General features: G+C 41.7%; 1 protein-coding gene across 2 annotated transcripts in view; it reads right to left on the bottom strand.

Moving 5' to 3' along the window:
* Window positions 1-24,873, bottom strand: part of CREB3L2 (cAMP responsive element binding protein 3 like 2) — a 124,718-nt gene that overhangs the window by 48,694 nt on the left and 51,151 nt on the right. For both annotated transcript variants that reach the window (XR_009504964.1, XM_059933286.1), the window contains exon 2: window positions 3,357-3,573. Coding sequence is in view for 1 of the 2 variants with exons in the window: in XM_059933286.1 (XP_059789269.1) it covers window positions 3,357-3,573 (217 nt within the window). In the remaining variant the exon portion in view is untranslated. The remainder of the gene's footprint in view (window positions 1-3,356; window positions 3,574-24,873) is intronic.

The following is a 24,873-nucleotide window of genomic DNA, read 5'->3' as shown; positions in this document are numbered from 1 at the left end:
CCCCTGATGTATCACCAAAGCCTGGGAACATGCTTCATTCAGTCTCCGATACCTTCTCCCTTAACAACTCAAGAACCACTAGGAGAATGAATGGCTACACTGTAAGGCACTGATAACATGTGATAAAGGAGTTCAGACATGGAAGAAGCCAGTTTACAGACATCACTATGAGAAGAAGTGTGGTGGTCAGCTTCTAAGACATCCCCCCAGTGATCCTGTTTTTCTGGCATTCCCATCCTTGTATGGTCCCCAGACACAAGGAATCAGGACTCCCCTGTGTGACTGACAGAATAACTTCCACAGCTGGGTCAGAAAAAGTATTTTAGCTCCTGCCTTGGTGTCTTGGCTCTCTCACTCTTTGGAAGGCACCTATGCTCACCACTACCACCAACGTATCCCTCACTCTTTGGGAAGCCAGCTCCCATGCTGTGGTGATACTCAAGCAGCGCCATGGAGAGGAACTGATTCACCAGCATCAACTTGCCAGCTATGTAACGGAACCACCTTAGAAGTAGATCTTCTAATCCTGGAAAAGTCTTCAGATAACTGCAGCCTCAGCCAACATCCGATTTCAACCTCATGAGAGATCCTGAACCATGTGGACAAAGAATGCCACCTGCCATATCAGCAAACAAAGGATGTTGTAGCCATCAAGCCCTCAGCCACTGCATCTGTCCCCAGCTGTGCACCCTGAGGGGATTCAGGATGGGAAAGAACAAGATACTGGCCTTAGATAGTTAAGGTGCATATCAGAGGAATGATTTCAATGAGCCCAGACACTTGCATCTTCCTATACAGAGAAAAATGCTAAATTCACTGACTTGAGATGTCTGTTTTTTTTTAATTAACAGTAATCTTTTGATGTTCTGACTACCTGTTTTTTGTTGCAAAAACTCCTATATATACCGGCTCCTCCCTCACCTCTTCCGAGCAGTCCCTCAGAGCTATCTGAGAAGCTGCTTCCCAGGCTTAAGTCCTCAGAAATTGCGCCAAATAAAAAAACATAATTCTCAACTTTTAGGTTGTGCGTTTTTTTTTCAGTCAACAAACAGAACCACCTAAGTGAGCCAGTCCTGAATTCCTGATCCACAGAAATCATGAGAGGTAATCAATGATTACTATTGCTTTAAGCCACGAATTTTGGGAGATCTGTTACACAGCAGTAGATACCTAATACAAGAGGTATTAGACATGACTTCCACAAAGGAAGTAGGGCTTGAAATAGAGACATCAAAGGAATTGTAGGAATAACAGAGGCAAAGCAGTAAAGAGAATACAGGGAAAACCATGAGCAAAGGCAGATACAAATGTTAAACAGAAACCATGCCCACACAGAACCTCAGGATTGGAAACAAATCTTAAAGGTCAATTTAGTCCAACCTTTCATCTAGTGCTAGAGTCCACTCTAAAAATAAAACAACTAAGGCAGGGACTGCATGAATTTATCTAAGCTAAAACCCAGAAGAAGGCGGACTCCTTACAGTGGTCCTCTGTGTAACGATAAAATGAGGAGTACGTAGTCATAACAGAGACCATATTCCTGCATTTGAACTGAGGTCATTCCTGGAAGTGATTTAATAAGAAATTGAGGGGGAAGGAAGATGGAGAACAGAAGAGGGGAGAAGAAAGACAAAAAGGAGGAGAAGCAGAAGAAACAGAAGCAGGAGAAGGAGGAAAAGAAGGGGATCAGGAAGAAGAACAATAACAACTCTACAACAACAGAAGATGAAAGAGGAAACACTGATTTATTGAAATGCTGTGTGGTGGGCACTGTCCTAAGTTCTTTAAACACATCATCTCATTTTACTCTCACAACAGCTCCACATTCTCAAATTATTTTAGCTCTACTTCTTCCCTTCCTTCCCAGGAGTCTTCCCCTCACCCTGTTCTCCTGATTTGAGGTAGAGAAAGTGGACAAACCACAGAGAGGAAGGATTAAATCATCATGCATCTGACCTCTTGTCAGGAAAAATCTGAGAATACAGTTAAGGCTCCAGAGGGTCCAATCAAGAAAGAATCCACCCACAGATTCGGGGCCTTCCCTTCACTGAGGATATAAGGCCAGATTTCCTGGGTTGCTGGTCAGCAAACCTCTAATCAAAGGAAGAACAGATCTGAGATGGGAAAGAAAAAACCTAGAGCATTCTCTGTCCCAAGATATGATGTTTTACTGATCCCAGAGTTGGTTCTTTTAGAGGCCAGTAGTAGGCCTAAGAACAGATTTGGGGCCTTCCCTTCACTGAGTATATAAGGCCAGATTTCCTGGGCTGCTGGTCTGCAAACCTCTAATCAAAGGAAGAACAGATCTGAGATGGGAAAGAAAAAACCTAGAGCATTCTCTGTCCAAAGATATGATGTTTTACTGATCCCAGAGTTGGTTCTCTTAGAGGCCAGTAGTAGACCTAAGAACCCCAACTGGAGGAGGGATTCCTCCACAAAGCTAATAGCCTATTTGTGAAGTTGATAGGAAGCATTTGCCTTTGACTCAAAGAAGCAGGAGGGAGCTTGTTCTGTAGGTAGCCACTTCACAAGATGTTGCCATGTGTACAGTAGTATAGGAAGGGAGGGGGACACCTAGGTCAAGCCAGAGGACATCAAGTTAGTGACCATCCCCCACTCTGGTCATCCTCCTGGGAGAAGAGAGCATATGCCAAACTAGTATTAGAGAATATAGTTTTCAAAACTTAACTCAAGGTACTAGAATAGCTGATTATACTTCTAGGAAAACAAACATAGAAAATTAAATTTTAAAAGTATACATACAGCCTATACCAATTAAAGGCCTATGGATTCATAGTCAAAACATCTGAACATCTCTAAGGCCAGGAAAACTAAACCTTTAACACATACCATACTAATGGCATTGATAATGGACATGAAAGGGTAACCAACGCAAAAAGTCTTAGGAATGCTAGCCAAGATCTCCTATACATGGGGTCAATGAAACATGCTGAAAATAGTTTAAGAGGATGCCCAAGAAGTGTTTACGGAAAGAATGGTCATAAAAATGATTTCTCAGAAAAAAAAAATGGCATGACCTCTGAAACAATGGATGTACCGGAATTATCAACCAGATAGGCCAACCTGATTTGCAAAAGGATGCTTTGCTGCCCAGTCCACAGGGTCAGAGAAAGCAATTAGTACCATTCAGCTCTAGCAAATTCCCAGAGCACACAGTCTCAGGTAGAGAGAGGTATTCTGTGCCTCTTTGCATTTCCCCATGGCCCAAGCACAAGGCCACAGACAGCAGGTATGTGGCTGAAGGGGGCGCTAATGATAACACACACTCCACACCCTCAAGGAGGTCAGAGCCAAAGGTGCCAAGGTCCCCGCTGCTGCCCCTGCTCTGGGTTTACCATCATTGAAGCTGTCACTGGCGGTGACGTGGGCGAACGGTGACTGGGCCCGAGGCTCCTCACACAGGGAGTAGCTGTGCTCGGCCTGAATGAGAGGCGCCGGGGACGTTGGGGACGGCTCTACCTCCATCGACACACTCTTCTCTGAGAGGAAAGGGTCGTTCAGGAGCTGGCCCAAGACGTTCTGGGAAAACTCATCCAGCAGCTCCGAGAAGTGCTACAAGAAACAAAGGAGGAAGGACTCAGTTTCTCTTAACCATGATCTGATAGTTACACACATGTTCTAAAGCAAAAATATCATCCACTGCTTCAGATGAAGTCCCCTATACACAATGTCCAGTTATCTGTTGCTGTGTAGCAAACCACTCCAAAGAGTAGTGGCTTACAACAGCCAAGAGTTATTATCTCTCACTACTCTGTGGGTTGGCTGGGTGGATGTGCTGATTTCACCTGGGTTCACTGACAGAGGCACAATGAGCTGGAAGGCTGGTGGGGGCTGGGCTGAGACACTGGACACCTGGGCCTTTTTCTCAAAGAGGCTCTAGCAGGCTGGGAGTCCTCATAGGATGGTAGAGATGTTCCCAGAGGGAGAAAACCAAAGCTGCATGGCTTCAGAGGGCACACATCATCACTCCCTCCACATTCTTCAGGTCAAGGCAAGTGACAACGCCAGCCCAGATTCATGGGGTGGGAAAATAGACACCACCTCTTGACCAGAGGAACTGGAAAAATCACATCGCAGGCAAGTGTAAACAGGATGGCATGACTCACTCGGGGCCATCACTGGAACTATCCACATTTTGTATTGGGAATATTTTAAAATAAACTATCTTGTATTTTTGAAGCATGAAAGTGTTATTTATAGCCAAGTGACAAGTTCAAAGGCATCAGAGGCAGCTTCCCTCTATTCTCCCAACTACCTGGACTTTGTCCCTTTCTAGTTTTTCCTTAATCTCTTCTCATCTTCCATCTCCAACAGCACCACCTCCCTAGCCCCCCGCCATGCCATGACAATGATACAGAAATGGTGTATACATATATTCACAGGGAGTCCTATATCCCTCGTTCCATGGTCCCACACTAAAGGACTGTAGCCCCATCCACTCTCCTTCACTGATAGGGGGATGTTCACGATATGAGGGTCTGTAGAGCTGGGTTTCTCAACCTCAGCACTACTGACATTTTAGATGGGTGATTCTTTGTTATGGGGGGCAGGGTTGTTCTGTGCATTGTAGGATGTTTAGCAGCATTCCTGGCCTCTACTTACTACATGCCAGTAGCACTCCCCTAGTTGTGAAAACCAAAAATGTCTCCAGCCACTGTCAAATGTCCCTTGGCCAGGGCGGTGGGGGGTGGGGGGGTGGGGGTAAGGGGAAGATCACCCTTGGTTTAGAACTACTGCAGTAGAGTATATTAAAAATAATTATAATATAATTTAATTTAAAATTTCACTTGATACCAGCTGTTAGAGCCACTTCTACCTTCTTAATGTTCCCTGAGTCACAGACCAACAGGTGTCACCCTTATTGATTAAACTTTAGGGACACCTCTGGTATAGAAAGGAAGTTAGGAAAGCAGGTACAGCAATAAGAGAACTGATTGCAAATGGTGATACTTGGGGTAGACAATGAAAACTCTTGGGATTTGCAGGGCAACTAAGTCCTACCATTGAACTGAAGTGTCAGTGAAGGTGTTATGAAAATGAATGTAGCTTGGGGAAGGGGGGGCAGGTGGTGACCCTAAGGTTAGAGCTCTAATATTAGGATAGTTGTAGGGCAGAACTTCTGCTTTTGTAAAGGAGAGAAGCAGACAACAGAGAGGAGGCCTTGTAGGCTAGGTCCTTAAAGCAGAGTTAGATCGCTGGGTTTCACCAACAGTACAAACATGAGAAATGGCTGCATCTCATCAGGACAGAATGCAGATAACAGGGCACATCCTAACAGGCATGGGTCATCTATGAGAACAAGAGAGGGTGGTTGGGAGAGGGTTCTCTGTATACAAACATATTTAGAACTGAAAGGTCCTTAGAAGCATCTAAGGCAAGAATTCCCAAATGCCAACTGTCTGTATCACAATCACCAGAAGAATTTTGTTTTAGTTGTTTTATAATGGAATATTTCAAGCATTCAGAAAAATTAGAATAGAACCATGAATAATTATGTATTGATTCCTTTTTTTAAAAAATCTTATTTTTCCACATTGCTACTGCAACTTTTTTTCTTTACTCTTTCTTTCCTTTTTAAAAAATAAAACATGAAGCTCCTATCCAATCCCCTTCTTTCCTCTCAGAGTTAACTACTACCCTGAACTTGGTGTTTATTTTTCCCATCTAGGACTTTACACTTTTACTACATAAGTATGTTTCTATTACAAACATACAGACTTTTTTAACTTTAAATAAACAGCACCATACTTCACACCTCCTCTGCAAGTTTCTTCTTGCAAAAAATTTTTTAGGCTTATTCATGTTTACATGTGTAGCTCTATTTCATTCAGTTAAATTTCTGAATTGTATTACATTGTACTTATCCACTTCCTCTTGAGGCACATTTAAAGATGTTTTTATATATGCTATTGTAATAAACATTATTGAACATAAAGGGAAATTTTAAAACATACAAATCCTATGACCCATCTTCAGAGCTTTTGACTTAGTAGGTCAAAAACAACCATACAAAAACCACCACTACCACCTGTGATTCTAATGTTCACGTCAGTTTTTCAACCATTGAAGGTTGACCCCATCTCCACTCACCACCTCTCTCCCTACACCACTTTACAATTAAGTCCCTGGAAGTTTACAAAGTCACTGGAAGTTTACAAAGTCCCTAGAAGTTTGGACATGCTCAAGGTCAGAGAAAGATTCATGGATTTTGCAGCCATCATGTGCTAAACTTTAGATAGGTCCTGTGGATATAAAATAATAAAGAAGAAGACAGAAAAAACCCTGCCTTCCTTGAGCTGATCATCTAGACCAGTGTTTTTCAAACTTTTATGTGCATATGAATCACCTGGGGATCTTAAGGCATAGACGTTGATTCACAAATCTAGGTGGGCCTGAGATTCTGCATTACTAATCAGCTCCCAGGTAATGCTGCTGGCCCATGGACCGGACTTTGCATGGCAAGGAGTGGAACAGCTTCAAGGCTAAGACTAGGATGCAGGTTTCCTGACTCTCTGATAACCTGAAGCCAGGGTCTGATTCCCTAAGCGGCTCCCCAAAGACAAATTTACTGGTTACCTGAGGGTGAATATTCTGCAAGCATTTGAAGGAATTCCTTTCAAGACCAAAATTAAGGAAACAAGAAGAGAAATAAATGCCACAATGTAAAATGCAAAAGCAAGACTTGAACTCACAATCCCTGCATTCCCAAGCCACAATTCTGTCCCTGTGCTGCAGTGTCAGCCCTTGCCAGCTATGCTGGCCCATCTACGCCTCTGGAATCCTGAGGCAAGGCTCTCTTTGATTGCCGGTGCTTTCCCATGGAAGTTGGCCAGGGTGGGCTACTCTGCTGACACCGTTTTCTTTCTCTTGAGCAGCACTAATGAATGTTTTCATGAACATCCCCTGGATAAGCAAGAATAAACCTTCTCTAACTCTGCTAACCATCCCCGACCTCTCCTTACTTTGGATTTTGTAGTGATTATCATGTCACCAAACAATTTAGTCCTAAATGACAGGGAGTCCTGAAGAACTCATGGTTGTTACCAAGTGCATTATGACAACCTTCCCTCTGGAAAAAGAAGCTCCTCAGAAGAAGGGAGAAACTGTGCTTAACCACCACCCACACCGAGGAACTCAGCAAAGTGGTGAGCATTGAGAAGGTCCCAGAGAGACACTTGTGTGTCTTTGGGGTCCCAAAGATACGCCCAACTTGTCCCAACCAGACGCTGTGACTCAGCCCAGCACTTTAGCTCCAGCTGGGTCTCCTTGGCAGCTATGGGCTCTGCGGCTCAGCAGACAGGTCAAGCTCCCACTGCCTGTGCAGGAACCAGGCCAGAATCAGACCATCTTTAATGCCAGTGAGAGAGGGGCATATGGTCTTGGAGGCCGAAGACCAGAGAAAGGAGCAAAGTGAGCCTCAAAGAGGGAGGCTTTCTGCCTACAAACACTTTAGCAAAGGACTACTCGTGTAGTAGTTCAAGGGCTATGAAATGTCAGTTGAATTCTTTCAAAGACATGGCATAATAGCATTTTACCATTCTGCCTAAGAGTTTCATCAAGCTTTATGGGTTTATAATACTTTCACAGCTTTCCCCTCAACCAATGTTCACAACAGTCCTGGGAAGTTGGCTTTAAACCCACTGTCCAAGGTCTCAGTCACCTACTGTTTGAGCTTGGCCTTGAACACAGATCCTCTTATTGCAAATTGACTGAACTTTCCCCACATTATTTCTCCTAGGAAAGAAGCATCCGAGCTTTACAACCCAACGGCTTGGAGAAGTTCTAACCAGGATGAAAACGTGATGTTGATGCTGATCATTAATGAAGATGTTGATAGGATCAGGTGGTAGGCTCATCTGATGGACTTAGTGCGTGACACATTAGATTTTCAGAAAACGAGCTAAGTGCTTTGCTATTAGGTAGGCATATCTCCATGTATAGATGAGAAAACTGGGGCTCAGGTTAGTTAGGTACGTTGCCTAAGGTTGGAGTTGCATTAACTGAATTAATATTCCATCCCAAGGCTAGCCAGTTCCAAAGCCCATGCACTTTCTACCGCAGAATGCTCCATCATTTAAGTCAGCCTCTAAAGCTGACATGTAGTAGAGACTGGATTTTAAAAAACAAAAGACAGACTCACTGACAGCCCATCCACTCATCCATTATGAACACACAGTCTTCACATTCGAAGTGTAGAAATGTGTCAGGGGTTTGTTAGATGGAGAGGCTCCTGGTATCACTTCCACGGGGCATCAGCAATGAGAACAGAAATATTTTCTTGCCCTTTGAGCGTGGTTCTGCCAAAGGGTTCAAAGCCACATCACAGGCTCTCCAGTTGGAAGAAACTTCCTGTCGAGGTTAAACCTCTATCTCATGACATGAATGTTCCTCATCTCCTCAGTGAAGATGCATGCAACTTCCTTTATGAAACCTTTTCAAGGTCTGTCTCCCCATTACTAAAGACCTGGCATTTAACATCCTTCAACCTGGCCCCAACCGTCCTGTGAAGTCTTGTCCCCCTTTATTCTTTTTTTTTTTTTAATTTTTTTTGATGTGGACCATTTTTTTTTTATGATTTATTTTTGTTTTTATTGTTTAATATTCCTTAAGAATGTGAAGATCCTATTGTACTTTTCTTTATTTTTTTTCAATTTTCTCTATAGTTTATTAATAAGTCAAAAGAAATTTTTTTTTTCTTAAAAAAGAGAAGCATCATAAACCTTTTCCTTCTCCTAGTTCTTGGGTCCTTTTTTTTTCACACACACACACACACTGTATTTTATTTTTACAAGAGATAAATAAACTGACACCAAGCATTGTAAATGGACGACCACAACAAAAGCAACAGTGATTGCAATTACCAAACACAAAACACACTCATACTGTGTCATAATATTGACATTCAGTCCAGTAATCCTCCACTGTAACAGCTCCTTTACTTTGCAGTGAAAATTGATTTGTATATTTTTTGCCTCTGAGTCCTTGTGGGATTTTTTTTTTTTAACTCAAACAGAAAGTCACAAAAATTATAATCATCCTCATCAGTTCACTCAGTCCCATGTAATTTTTTTTTCATCTTGATCTTTTGTTAGCACTTTTATGAGTTCATCAGTTTTCCATGAGAGTTCTGAAAATGCTTATTCATTCAGTTCAGCAGTATAGTCAGTAACCAGAAACCTGTACTTGTCAGTCTTTTCCATGAATTCCTTGAAGATGAAACCCTTTTATAAGAACATACTTGCAAAAGCATCAGAGTACACCCAGAACTGTCTGTAAATGACAAAAGACTTAAAAATGACCACGGTTAAAGATTTGATGAAAGTTCATAATAATGCAATTGACAAGGAAATTTAGTTATTTCTGACATGTACATTTTAAAGTAATAACTAGAATTATGACTTATAACATTATACCAGAACATATAAGATTTTTAGAAATTTCATGTAATGCCTGTAACATTTATATTAACATATTTCCATACAAATAACCCAAAGAAAGTTTAGTATTAGTTTTTTGTTTGTTTGTTTTTTTATACTGCAGGTTCTTATTAGTCATCAATTTTATACACATCAGTGTATACATGTCAATCCCAATCGCCCAATTCAGCACACCACCATCCCCACCCCACCACAGTTTTCCCCCCTTGGTGTCCATATGTCTGTTCTCTACATCTGTGTCTCAACTTCTGTCCTGCAAACCGGTTCATCTGCACCATTTTTCTAGGTTCCACATACACGCGTTAATATACGATATTTGTTTTTCTCTTTCTGACTTACTTCACTCTGTATGACAGTCTTTAGATGCATCCACGTCTCAACAAATGACTCAATTTTGTTCCTTTTTATGGCTGAGTAATATTCCACTGTATATATGTACCACATCTTCTTTATCCATTCGTCTGTCGATGGGCATTTAGGTTGCTTCCATGACCTGGCTATTGTAAATAGTGCTGCAATGAACATTGGGGTGCATGTGTCTTTTTGAATTATGGTTTTCTCTGGGTATATGCCCAGTAGTGGGATTGCTGGATCATATGGTAATTCTATTTTTAGTTTTTTAAGGAACCTCCATACTGTTCTCCATGGTGGCTGTATCAGTTTACATTCCCACCAACAGTGCAAGAGGGTCCCCTTTTCTCCACACCCTCTCCAGCATTTGTTATTTGTAGATTTTCTGATAATGCCCATTCTAACTGGTGTGAGGTGATACCTCATTGTAGTTTTGATATGCATTTCTCTAATAATTAGTGAGGTTGAGCAGCTTTTCATGTGCTTCTTGGTCATCTGTATGTCTTCTTTGGAGAAATGTCTATTTAGGTCTTCTGCCCATTTTTGGATTGGGTTGTTTGTTTCTTTAATATTGAGCTGCATGAGCTGTTTATATATTTTGGAGATTAATCCTTTGTCCATTGATTCGTTTGCAAATATTTTCTCCCATTCTGAGGGTTGTCTTTTTGTCTTGTTTATGGTTTCCTGGGCTGTGCAAAAGCTTTGAAGTTTCATTAGGTCCCATTTGTTTATTTTTGTTTTTATTTCCATTACTCTAGGAGGTGGATCAAAAAAGATCTTGCTGTGATTTATGTCAAAGAGTGTTCTTCCTATGTTTTCCTCTAAGAGTTTTATAGTGTCCGGTCTTACATTTAGGTCTTTAATCCATTTTGAGTTTATTTTTGTGTATGGTGTTAGGGAGTCTTCTAATTTCATTCTTTTACATGTAGCTGTCCAGTTTTCTCAGCACCACTTATTGAAGAGACTGTCTTTTCTCCATTGTATATCCTTGCCTCCTTTGTCATAGATTGGTTGACCATAGGTGCATGGGTTTATCTCTGGGCTTTCTATCTTGTTCCATCTATGTTTCTGTATTTGTGCCAGTACCATATTGTCTTGATTACTGTAGCTTTGTAGTATAGTCTGAAGTCAGGGAGTCTGATTCCTCCAGCTCCATTTTTTTCCCTCAAGACTGCTTTGGCTATTTGGGGTCTTTTGTGTCTCCATACAAATTTTAAGATTTTTTTGTTCTAGTTCCATAAAAAATGCCATTGGTAATTTGATAGGGATTGCATTGAATCTGTAGATTGCTTTGGGTAGTATAGTCATTTTAACAATATTGATTCTTCCAATCCAAGAACATGCTCTATCTCTCCATCTGTTGGAATCATCTTTAATTTCTTTCATCAGTGTCTTATAGTTTTCTGCATACAGATCTTTTGTCTCCCTAGGTAGGTTTATTCCTAGGTATTTTATTCTTTTGTTGCAGTGGTAAATGGGAGTCTTTCCATAATTTCTCTTTCAGATTTTTCATCATTAGTGTATAAGAATGCAAGAGATTTCTGTGCATTAATTTTGTATCCTGCAACTTTACCAAATTCATTGATTAGCTCTAGTAGTTTTCTGGTGGCATTTTTAGGATTCTCTATGTATAGTATCATGCAATCTGCAAACAGTGACAGTTTTACTTCTTCTTTTCCAATTTGTATTCCTTTTATTTCTTTTTCTTCTCAGATTGCCGTGGCTAGGACTTCCAGAACTATGTTGAATAACAGTGGTGAGAGTGGACATCCTTGTCTCATTCCTCATCTTAGAGGAAGTGTTTTCAGTTTTTCACCATTGAGAATGATGTTTGCTGTGGGTTTGTCATATATGGCCTTCATTATGTTGAGGTAGGTTCCCTCTATGCCCACTTTCTGGAGAGTTTTTATCATAAATGGGTGTTGAATTTTGTCAAAAGCTTTTTCTGCATCTATTGAGATGATCATATGGTTTTTATTCTTCAATTTGTTAATATGGTGTATCACATTGATTGATTTGTGTATATGGAAGAATCCTTGCATCCCTGGGATAAATCCCACTTGATCGTGGTGTATGATCCTTTTAATGTGTGGTTGGATTCTGTTTGCTAGTATTTTGTTGAGGATTTTTGCATAGATATTCATCAGTGATATTGGTCTGTAATTTTCTTTTTTTGTAGTATTTTTGTCTGGTTTTGGTATCAGGGTGATGGTGGACTCATAGAATGAGTTTGGGAGTGTTCCTTCCTCTGCAATTTTTTGGAAGAGTTTGAGAAGGATGGGTGTTAGCTCTTCTCTAAATGTTTGATAAAATTCACCTGTGAAGCCATCTGGTCCTGGACTTTTGTTTGTTGGAAGATTTTTAATCACAGTTTCAATTTCATTACTTGTGATTGGTCTGTTCATATTTTCTGTTTCTTCCTGGTTCAGTCTTGGAAGGTTATACCTTTCTAAGAATTTGTCCATTTCTTCCACGTTGTCCATTTTATTGGCATAGAGTTGCTTGTAGTAGTCTCTTAGGATGCTTTGTATTTCTGTGTTGTGTGTTGTAACTTCTCCTTTTTCATTTCTAATTTTATTGATTTGAGTCCTCTCCCTCTTTTTCTGGATGAGTCTGGCTAATGGTTTATCAATTTTTTTTATCTTCTCAAAAAACCAGCTTTTAGTTTTATTGATCTGTGCTATTGTTTTCTTTGTTTCTATTTCATTTATTTCTGCTCTGATCGTTATGATTTCTTTCCTTCTGCTAACTTTGGGTTTTGTTTGTTCTTCTTTCTCTAGTTCCTTTAGGTGTAAGGTTAGATTGTTTACTTGAGATTTTTCTTGTTTCTTTAGGTAGGCTTGTATTGCTATAAACTTCCCTCTTAGAACTGCTTTTGCTGCATCTCATAGGTTTTAGATCATCGTGTTTTCATAGGTTTTGTCATTTGTCTCTAGGTATTTTTTGATTTCCTCTTTGATTTCTTCAGTCATCTCTTGGTTATTTAGTAACGTATTGTTTAGCCTCCATGTGTTTGCATTTTTTACGTTTTTTTTTCCCTGTAATTCATTTCTAATCTCACAGCGTTGTGGTCAGAAAAGATGCTTGATATGATTTCAAGAACCTTCACTCCAGTGGGTGGACTTCTGTGGTATAAGTGTTCGCCAGTCTGTGGGTCACCCACCCAGCAGTTATGGGATTTGATTTTACTGTGATTGCGCCCCTCCTACCATCTCATTGTGGCTTCTCCTTTGTCTTTGGATGTGAGGTATCTTTTTTGGTGAGTTCCAGTGTCTTCCTGTCAATGATTGTCCCGCAGCTAGTTGTGATTCTGGTGTTCTCGGAAGAGGGAGTGAGAGCACGTCCATCTACTCCGCCCTCTTGGTTCCTCCCCCCTGATGTGGACCATTTTTCAAGTCTTTATGGAATTTGTTACAATACTGCTTCTGTTTTATGTTTTGTTTTTTTGGCCATGAGGCATGTGGGATCTTAGCTCCCCAACCAGGGAATGAACCCACACCGCCTGCATTGGAAGGTGAAGTTTTAACCACTGGACCACCAGGGAAGTCACTCCCTTTATTCTAATACATGACATTTTCATTCCAGCCCTAACAGTGTCCATATTGGACACTGGAGCAATACAGCTTTGGAGCCAGATGACTGGATTTGAATCCTGGCTCCTAGCTGTGCAAACCTGAAGAAGACCCTTCAGTTTTCGAAACTCCAGTTTGCTCCAACTGTAAAGTGAGGATAACAATACTACCAGCTTCCTGTTGTGATGATTAAATTAAATAATGCATGTAATGCACCTAACGCTTCACTGGCAGAGCAATCAATTTTTTAAAAAGCTTTTTAAAAAAACAAAACCCTATCAAAATTAAAACAAAATGTGGGCATTCTCTACTTGTACACTGGCTCCCCCCACTGTTCTTCCTAGAATATGCTTTCATTTTCCTCTTCTATCAGGAATCTACCTAAAACAAAATAAATCTATTTCTTTTACAAAGTCATCCTAGACAGACACAGCTTGAACTGATCTTTCACTTCCCTGACAAACTACAGCTCTTCAAATAAGTATTTCTTAATTGGACATTTTTTTTTTACTTTCCTTTGATGTTCCTTTCATTGACAACTTAAAGTTTTTGTCATTAGGCCTTATAAATTCTGTGACCCAGATGTAAACATTTTTACCTACCCCCCTCTGAGCCCAGCACAGATCACAGATCATATGTACTCACCAATTTTCTCTTCTTTCCACCTATTATTATTGTATAATATCCCAGTCAAGCAGTAAACAAATCTGAATTAGAGCCCAGGCCTCCCCAACAATTATAAATAAATGCTATCCAATGTCTAAAACACATATCCAAACTTACAAATCAGATAAATTAAGAGAAGTTGTTAACCTTACATAAATTACTAACTTTATAAGAAGTTACCCTGGCTCTGAAGCATTTACACTTGTGTTTGCAGGTCCTTAACTAGCTGTCAAGGGAGCTTGCAAGGAAAGAGTGGTTTAAAGTCTGGGCTGCCTCCTTCTGCTAACAATTGTCCCAAGAACCAGGGTCGTGGGGGTGAGGAAGGGGAGTAAAGTAGGAGGAAAATGAAGGATTCGTAATTCTTGAGCTCCAGTAACTGGTTGTATAAAGACATGAAGCTGTCTTCCTCGTGCTGCTCAGCACGGGGGTTCAATCACTCAACAGAGTGAGCAGCTACTGTGAGCAAAGCCTGGGCTGGGCAAGGGGTGGACAGAATATGATTAAAGGTCATCTTATAAAGAGAGGACTGTCCTGAGGTGCAACATGAGTTATCTGAAGTATGTCGTATGACTGCTGGGCTCATAGAGCAGGTTCTAAAGCAATTTTGTCCCCCTGATGTGGGCCCAACATCTTTTGTGCTGGATCAGAGTTGGGACAGGAGTTCTAGTCTCAGCCCTACACCTCACTGGTTGTCACCCCACCTCTTCTGGATTCTGTCTTCTCGTCTGTAAAACTGTGTGTGTGTGTGTGTGTGTTGGAAGGTGAGGGGAAGTGATGGAGTAGACTTTGGACTTGGTCAGTAGTTCCTCACCTTTTTTTTGATATGTAGACCCTTTTGAGAATCTAATGAAAGCCTCCTGCTGGAAAAATGCCCACGGGCACTACACACCAAGTGCAGGATTCTGTGGGGCTCCCCCCCACCCCGCTCCCCCCGGGCTCTGTCCATGGAGAGGAGGATTCCGTGGATTCCGGGTAAACGCTCCCAGCAGAGGTGATAGTAATAACACACGACGCATTATCAGTCATTGCCGACAAGCTATTCGTCTCTGCTGCACCATAATTTTCTAAAATGTGGCAGGCGACATTAAAATGGAAAAGCTTTGCAACTTAGGAAAAGAACGAGGGAAAACGCCCTCTTTCTGCTTCTTGGGTTTGTTTAGCTTTGCCCCTGTTACCCTGCCCAGGGGCAGTGAAACGGGTGGGGCGCAAGCTCCGAAAGCAGAACTTGACCGCTCCCTGCGGGAGGCCCGGGTCCAAGGCTCGGGCTCCGCCGCCCGCTCCCCACAAAGATCCTATTCTCCAGGCCCGCCGCCTGGAAACCGGCTGCTGGCTGGAGGCTCCGTCTCAGGCAGGGGAAGAAGCGTTTTTACTGAAAAATCGCAGCTAGGAGCCTTGCCCAGAGCACAGAATGCTCCACAGACAGCAGTCACGGATACAGTGGACACGGCGGGGGCAAGCTGACAACCCCCAAAGCCTCAAAGAAACGCAGGGAAGTCATTTGGAGGGCACGCCTCAAATTCACTTTAGAAACCAAGGTTTCCCTCCAGTAAAACACAGTTCGCCTGTATTGCGGAGGACGGAGGGAGGTGAGGGAGAGAGGGGAGGGGGAAGGGGGAGGGAGGGGGAGGGGGGAAGGGGTACCCTCCCCCCTCCACTCTCCCAGGGGCCCACCTTCAAGGAGCCGCACCTTAGACATGAGGGGATTCCTGCCCTGCATTCGTGCCCTGCGCACATACCACACAGAAAAGGGCCAGATGGCCACCTGGAGAAGAAAAGGCCACTTTGTCAAAGTTACAAGAAAAAAAAAAAAAAAAGGCTCACAAGTCAAATCCTATTACAGTGAAATTTCAAGGGGACCCAATTTTTTTCTGGTACCAAAATTTAGATACATTACATATTTCTCTAAAAAAAAAAAAAAAAAATTGGGAGCTGAGGCTTGGAACTCTGTTACACAAGAGGTTTGGGAATTTGGGGGGTTTTGTTTCTTTGATGAAGTGATGTTGGCTTTACTGAAATTTTACAAGCAGTGGCAAAAATTGTTTTTTAAAGAGCCCAATTCCAAAACATGCACACTATGGTTTCTAATATCCAGATGTGGCTTTCTTTGTAAAACAAGTGTGTGAAATATGTCAAATTATAAAGGCACTGGGGATGCTTATTTAAAGGAAACCTGCTATACGTCCATTGATAGGACTTATTCTATTTTCTGTAAAAAGAGTCACCCCTAATTTATTAATTATGTAAATATAAAGTTTTACATATGTTATGTGCTTCAAGGGAGATGCACCAATACTAATTCCTTTTTAAACTACATCATTCTTCATCATTAAAACAGGTAATGATGCACTTTCTCTGAATGCAGTCCAATCCTGAATGGTCTACAGCAGTTCTTAGCTTAACATTTGATGTGAAAAAAAATTCATTGCTTCATTTTATACAAACAAATCAGTTAATGAGATTATGAGAAAAACACCAGTGGTGGCTTCTGCTGGCAAAGGAAAGCTAAGAGATTCAGCATTAGCTGGCACAAAGAAACTCAATCTGCCTACTTCTTGGCTCACTTACATAGACAGCTGCAAATGCCCTAAAATGCACTTCTTAGTTCTTTCTGAACCCAAACTAGCCTTAGCCTGGTGGAAGGCCTCTCCTTCCATGGCTTAACAGTATCTAACCAATCCCCACAGGAATAAAAATGTCAAGAAAATATAATAATAATATCATCTCCCATGTTCAACACATAATGGTTTACATATGACAAAACACTTCCCCATCACTGTTGTATCTGATCTTGACAAGATCAAGGATCGTCCAGAGTGTACAGCTGGAGGTTGTGGAGCAGAGTGCAGTAGGGCAGGATTCCTGCTTTCTGGTTCCCACGCCCATATACCTTCAGCACAGCCTGCTCCCTCCTGATCACTAACACAGAGACCTCAGCAACCAGATTCCTGACTGTCAAATGCTTCTTGAATTGCAATGTGGGCCTGAGATCTGGGCAATCTCCTCATATTATGGGAGGAAATCCTTAGCGTCCTTTCAGAGCAGGCAGAACCATTCCAGAAATAAATTATAGTCCATATAAGATGGAGGAGTCCTCTTTGATTGGTTTTGAGAAACTCAAACCATCCCCCAGAGTCCTTCTATTGCCTCTTCCTTCTGCCAAACAGACAGCTGAATTCTCCCAACAAACAAAAGCCCTTCAAAACCATGATCAAGCCAACCATTCAAGGCTGAGGGAGTAGAGAATCTGCCATTCTTTTCTCTACATCCACGGTGGGAGAGCCAGAGGTACCTGGGATGGTGAGAGGCAGCCATCAGGATGACCGATTCTTCCTTCCCGCCTACTCCGCTTTGACCCCTAAATCCAGATTCTACCTCCACACTCTCAATGGGAGTGCTGGTGACCCTGTGGGGCTTTCTGCCTGATCTGTCCTACAGGCCAAAGCCAACAAAATGTTTGCTTTTAACCTTAAAATTCTCCCACACTTAAAATTCTCCAACATAACTCACAGTCCAAATTCCCCACAGTTAGACTTAAAATTGATTGAAGTTTCTTATTCACTATTTCCTGGTTAATGTCCCTGAAGAGTTTCTTCCTAATTGATGTTTTATCCTTTGTTTGTTACTCTTCCTGTCCTTTACCTTCAATTTGCAGGTTTCAACCCTTTTATGTTCTCATTATCTGAGGAAATTCAGAGGCTGTTTTGGTCAGGCTCTTCTAATTGGGTCTCTTGCCCCCTCTACAAACATAATCTGGTCCTCTCAGGTTCCTTCCACTCTCCTAAACAGAAAACAACTTCCCATTTTCCCTCCTCCATCACACACCTTCCATTACCAACACTTCGGTCTTTACTCCACCAGGAAACACCCAGGGCATTCCCTTATATCCTTCAGTGAAGGCCCAGGCTAAGACATTCATTGTTTGTAAGCTCTTAGGTCCGACCCTAAAACAACCAAAATCTGGTATTTTGCCATTCCAGAAAAACTTCTGATTATGATAACAGGCTCCAAATCATAGACTGATGAAGCATGAAGAAACACTGGAAATCATCTGAGTCTACTTGGTCATTCTAATTTGAGAAATGACCTCTAATTTGAGATCTAGGGTGGTACATGAAATCAAAGAGTTGAAGGTTGACCTCTTTATACTATAGATTCTGTAATAAGAAAGGTGGTGACTAACCATTAAGGATCACCAAATGGATGACTGAAGAGGGTCCCATTAGCCGTCCTCCATGGGATTCTCTGAACAGGACATATGTTTTGCAATAAGAGAATCTGTCTCCAAGTCAAGATCCAATGCCAAAGATGTCAGATACGAAAATTAAAGGATCCCATAAACTTTTTATGAAAAAAAATGGCATACTCCCTCGAAAGCTATCCTTTATTTGTGAGCCAGATATGTCGTAAGAATTACTGAGATAATCTCATCCCTAGAATGCACGAAGGAGTAAAGGGAAAGTGCTTCAGACGTACAAGAAATTATCTGCCCTGTTTTGTAAATGCACAGGGATGACTCACTGCCAGAAAGTACTCCTTCACCCCCAGATAAAAGCAAGAAAAAATCCAGAGGTTACCAAACTGGGAGACCCAGGCAAGTTCTGGCTTAAAACCACTTAGATTCTCACTCTGTCAGATCTCACAGTCATGCCCCACCTCTCTGGAATGCTGGCCTGCTGAAACATACCAGAGAATCTTAACCATCTGAAGGAGTATTTTATGCACGGGAGTCATGAGTCAGAGGACACATATGCTAGATCAGCTCTGTAATTATCAGCAATAACCTTGGGCACGTCACGCATGCTTTCTGTTCCACCTGAAATTAGGAAGAATACATTATGCCATTCAAAATTGTTGTGAAGATAAAATGAAGTCATAGATAGTCTGATCTAGATATAATATAGTACCATAGTAAGTGAAAATTAGCTGAGAACCATTAGTGGGCTATGAACATGAAAGCTCCCTCACAGTCATCCATATAGTTATTTCTTACCTCCACCTTGACTAGCCAGTTAGCAATGGTCATTAGTGGGAGCATGGCACCCATTGGCTGTCTGCTCCTGCATGTTTCTTCCTCTTACAAAACTCAACCAGCTGAGGTAATGAATCCTCTTTTCTTTCCAAATGGTACTAGAATCCAGGAACTCAACAGCCTGGTCAGAATAGGACAGTTGGGAGTGAAAAAGCACCAGATGGCTCTCTGTTACCCACACTGCCTGCTCCAAGCTGAGCCATTAACTCAAGTCCCATCAATAGAAACAAGAGTGATTAGAAAGGCAAGCTCCATTATTTTAAAAGAAAGAAGATGCAGTTAAGAGATCCTAAGCCACCCGCCCCCTATCCCAAAAACAGATGCAAAATTTGATGTTTCTCTACTCATTTAGAACAGTTCCCTTCACTAATAAGAGCTCAGTAAATGATAGCTGTTTTATTACTGTTATTACTACATGCCTTGCTGAAATTGGGACAAATTATTAAGCATTTCTCTGACCTATCAGCCTATTAACACTATAAAAAATTATGAGGCTTGTTAAATATCATTTATTCTTAGTGATCTCATACTAGATTCTAGTTTACTCATTTGCTTACCATGGGGCTCAAGGTTCAGTTCGTCATTCATAATTGATCCCTCTTCCTTTTCCCCTTTTTGAAGACCAGGCCCATATCTCCAGTCTCAAACACATCTCGCATTCCCTGCAATTCCTCTGTAGACTATCAACAACATTTTGATCACATCCATATGTTTCGTCAGTGCCCTTTCTTCATTTTAACTAGCAATTATAATTTTTTGTACACCTCTCACTCAACAATTTGTAAGAGAACTGGTCACAGTCAAACTGAATTATCAAGTTCCTTCTTTGGTGGTACTACTGACAAAAAAAAGGGCCAGAAAACCCAAGTAGGCCAGTAAGAAGAATGAGATCATCACCCAGTGGGCAATTGAGAGTCCATGATGGAGCACCAGGAGAAAAGGAGAAAAACAGAGCAACTTGGTTGTGAGAAAATGTCCTGGACGCGCTCAAAGATTCCTGATCCTGATCTAAGCAGCAGCCAGCCAAACCCTTCCCAACAGTTGGGTATGTTCAGGCTCTCAAGTCTTGCTCTGGAATTGGAGTCCAGGTGCTCCAAAAGGTATCCATCTAAGTGCCTTTGCCACCAAGATAGTCCCTGTCACCTAGCTAAAACCCTGCCCCTCCTCTTCATTTGACCTTGGAAGAGTTAAAGAATGTCTAAGGAAGGTGAAGAAAGGAGGCCAGAATATTCTCTTTCTAAGAAAGACCATAAGTGGAATCTAGTGATCTCAGAGTTGTGTGAACTAAAATATCGCCTGCCATATCAGTAAACAAAGGATGTTGCAGCCATCAAGCCATCACATTACAGCCGCCCTCACAGTGAGCCCTCAGGGAACTCAGGATGGAGACAAACAGGCTGCCCACTGCCAAGCCCATCCAGCAGTCAGCAGCTGCAGCCATCCCCAACAGTGCACCCTGAGGAAACTAAGAACAAGAAAACGCCCCAGATAGCTGAGGTGCACATAAAAGGAATGACTTCAGTGAGCCCAGACTCTTGTACCTTCCCATACATAGAAAAGCGCTAAATTTAGTGGTCATTTGATGTTCTGACTACTTGGTCTTTTGTTGCAAAAAATCCTACATATCCTGGCTCTCCCTCTTGCCTCTTTGGAGCGGTCTTTCAGAGTTATCTGAGATGCTATGTCCTGGGCTTAAGTCCTCAGTTTTGCCCACTGAATAAAACATAACTCTCAACTTTTAGGTTGTGCTTTTTTTTTTTTTCTGGTCGACAGTTGTTAACGAGACTAAGCAAACTGAAGATGTTCTGCAGTCCCTCTGGGAAACGCATGCAAATTCCAAGTTAAAACTTGTTACCAAATAGCTTAACTGAATACTTTTCTCCCACAGAGAATATAGAACAATGCTTCTACATTTTTTTTTTTTTCCATGATTGGACAGTGGTGGATAACTGCTTACTGCAGCATGAATAGGGAGTCTTTGCCTTCTGGTTGTAAAAGATTCTTTTCTGTTGCCCATGAAGCCAACGGTCTCAGAAATGACATAAGGTTTGAATGAAACAATGATGCAATGCCTTGGTGGGGGTGGGGGAATATTTTGGAAAGAAAGTCAGCAAAGCTTCATTAATAAACAATATAAGAAGTCAATAGCGTAGCTGCTGGTATAGTAGAAAGGACACTCTATTTGGATTCAAAAAGCTTGGGTTTAGATCCAGCTCTGTAACAACCTGGCTCTGTGACCTTGGGCAAGTCATTTAACCTCTCTGGGTCTCTCTTCTTAGAATGTAAAATAAAAGAATAGGACCAGCTGGTATCCCAGGCCCCCTGCATCTCCGACAGAAATCCTGAGATCAGTTATGGTGGAGGTGGCCTCTGCTTCCACGTGCCTAAAGGAATAAAATAGCCTGAAAACAAATTTTAAGCCTGAGTCAGTGTTCCCTGCAACTCCCTCTCTCTGGCCTTTTCCGAGACTCTTTTTGCAAGGAATTAGTTCCCCTGAGGATGGCTGAGTTAACAGCTGGACAGTATTGGCTGATTTCTGCTTTTGAACAGCTGGTCTATGAGAAAAACAACCAGACAGGCTTTTGTCAGAAAAAATGACTCCACTCTTACAGGCCAAGTATAGCTGGAGAAAAATAGACTTAAAAAGTTCTGTACTGCTTTCTCCTGACTGACACCTCCTTACATGGACCAATATCCTTCTAACCTTAGCTCTGCAGCCCCTCTATGAGAAATGGTGGAGAGAGAGCAAGGACTAGACAATTTCTAGGAAGCTCCAGAAAAAAATTCATGGCCATAATTTCCTGTTTTCTTTTCCATTCCTTTCAAGAAACCAAAAGTTCTGAAGGGCTTGAGGTTCTCAACCAGACCATGTTGGAATTTTAGGTAAAAAGATTCTTCATTGACTGGCATTGTCCTGAACATCACAGGTCCCCTGGGCACTAAATACTAGTAGCTTTCCCCTCGCCATCATGACGCCAATCAAAAATGCTACCATGTGTTTCTAAAAGCAAAAGAAGCTGACTTTCCATATATAGGCTCAGCTGGATTATGAGGAATCTCTATGTTGATTCAGGCTCTTTCCATGGGTCTATTTTCATTATAATAAAAATATTCTCTCGATAACCATCTGGGTCATTGAATTGTCTTCCCTCCACTGCCTAACGACCCACCAGGATCTGAGTGCCCCTTTCCCCATTCATCCTAATACTCTCAACATTTGCAAAGCTTAGGTTCCTAATAGGTTAAACCTCTAACTTTTAGTCTGGGCTTGTAATGAACTGATCCTTTCCTCACCTTTGTTTAAACAGATTTTTGCCACCAGCAGTCCACTTGGAAGGGAAAGGGAAAGAAAAACAGCAACTCACAAAGCTGTACACAGCCTGTGTGTAGGACGAAGGTGCAGCTGGACCACCTCGCTGTGATGTCTGCAACGTGCAGTAAAATTAGTAAATTGTGCCAGTGCTAATACTCCAGTCTCAACAAAGCGGTTTGTTTATTAGGGCTTCTAGCTCACAAAAGAGGTATTTAAAAACTCTACACGTAGCCTTGGGAACAGACCAGGGGAAAAGTAAACATAAAGCACAAGTTTCGCCTTTGCAAGCGGCAAGCACAGCATCAACGACATCAGAGCACCTAATAAATGAAGCTAAATGAAGGAAGTGTTGGATGAACACAACAGCATCACAACCACTGAGAAAAATTTACCGATAAAGATGGATAACCCTGACTTAATAGCTATCATCTATCCACCTAAAACTTAAAATAACCCATATAAGATTGTTTCAGTAAACTATATAAACTATATATAAACTATATCTAAGTGGTTATTAAAAACGTGATTGTACAGCTCGGTGCTTTGTGACCACCTAGAGGGGTGGGATAGGGAGGGTGGGAGGGAGGGAGACGTAAGAGGGAAGAGATATGGGAACATATGTATATGTATAACTGATTCACTTTGTTATAAAGCAGAAACTAACACACCATTGTAAAGCAATTATACTCCAATAAAGATGTTAAAAAAAAAAAAGTGATTGCAGAAAGCTATTTGTTAATAGCTTTCTATTATGAACATCTAAATGTTCATAATATATAACAAAGTAAAAATATATTACAAAAAATGAATTCTCTATTTTTCGATTATAGAGTAGAGAATTATCTGTAAATGCCATAATGTAGAAATGTATGGATGGATATCCAGCAAAATGGTGATCGTACTTCTGCATAGTGTAACAGATGTGGTTTTTTTGTTCTTCTTACATGTATTTTCTACAATGAAAACCTATGAGTTTATAATGGTGGCGGGAAGCATTTGTTTTTTTTAAAAACAGACTCCATTTAATCAAATTAAGTGAGACCTGGTTTAAATAGTCCTCAGGGAACAAAGAACAGTGAGGACACCTGACTAGAGACAACATTTTCTACCCAGAAGGCGGATACTCTGTATTTCGTTCCTGATCAAAAATAACTCACTGGCAGGCGCAGGCTTAAAAGACAGACCCCTCTGCAGGACAGTAATATCCCATTTTTCCTGACGCTTTACATGTTAAATGGACAGAAACTTCCTCTCTAATTTTATCCTCCATGTTGAGAGCAACTAGGACCCACAACAACTGGGCCTTTGCCCAACAAGCACGGCTACGGCTAACCCCAAGTCACGTGCAAGGTTTGTCTTTAAAAACACCTTCCATCAGGAACTCCGTTTGCAACAGAATCACAAACATGGGCAAAGAGCTCCTCTCATTCACCCTCTCCTCACCAGGGGGGGCCCTGAAACAGCTCCCAACAATTGCCCGATCAATAACACTTTTTCTTTTCTAAATCAAAATTTCCACCCTAAGCCACTACAATTAAGTTTTTATCCTTAGATTGTACTTAGTGGTAGTTTCTGTTCTCTCATGACTTGGGACCACCAGCCACAAACACCTAAAATAATATCTTTGGTCCTGCTCTCCAACCCCTTCCCAAATTACAGTCCGCTAAATGGAGAGAATGGACAAGCACTTGTCGCTTACTTTCTCACCCTCTGTGGGAGGCTGAATTCTAAGATGACCCCAAGATTCCTGCTCCCTGGTGGACACACCCTATAAGATCCCCTTCAGTGTGGCCTGTATGGCCTAGGGATATGATGGATGCCAGGTTACCCTGTGGGGAAGGTAATTTTGCAGACATAATTAAGGTCCCACATCAGTTTACTCTGAGTTACCCAAAAGGGAGATTTTCCTGAGTGGGTCTGCCCTAATCAGGCAAGTCTTTTCAAATAAGGTCTAGAAGTCAGAGAGAGATTCTCCTGCAGGCCACCAAGAGTCACACAGATGCAAGAAACTGAATGCTACCAACAACCACAAGCTCAGAGGGACTGCAGCCCAGCTGACACCTGACTGCAGTTTGGTGAGTGAGTCCCTGAGTAGAGGACCCAGCTAAGCTGTACCCAGATTCCTGACCCACGGAAAGTGTGAGATAATACATGTTGCTGTTTTAAGCCACTAAATTTGTGATAATTTGTTACATGACAATAGAAAACGAACACACCCGCTGACTGGCCAAGTGTCTGTCCACACCCTCGCCCACACTCTCGCTTCTTCTTGTTCACCTCCTCTGAGGATGTTTATGTGGAAGAAAAAGGAACCCTCTGTGCTCCTTGGAGTCGGCCTCCCACTGGGGAGTGAGGTTCCCCCCAGCAAGACTTGTCTGAGGCACTCCACCCCGGTTTCTTGAACCTGATGCTTTGCCTCCCTCCCTCTGTTCACTCCTTTTGGCAAGTCAGGTTTAGATGGTGGCTGTGGCTTAATACGTGTCC

The sequence above is a fragment of the Balaenoptera ricei genome, chromosome 9 (genome assembly GCF_028023285.1).
Source record: "Balaenoptera ricei isolate mBalRic1 chromosome 9, mBalRic1.hap2, whole genome shotgun sequence".
NCBI lineage: Eukaryota > Metazoa > Chordata > Mammalia > Artiodactyla > Balaenopteridae > Balaenoptera > Balaenoptera ricei.
The sequence above is the reverse complement of the archived record's forward strand: the minus strand, read 5'-3'. Positions and strand labels throughout refer to the sequence as shown.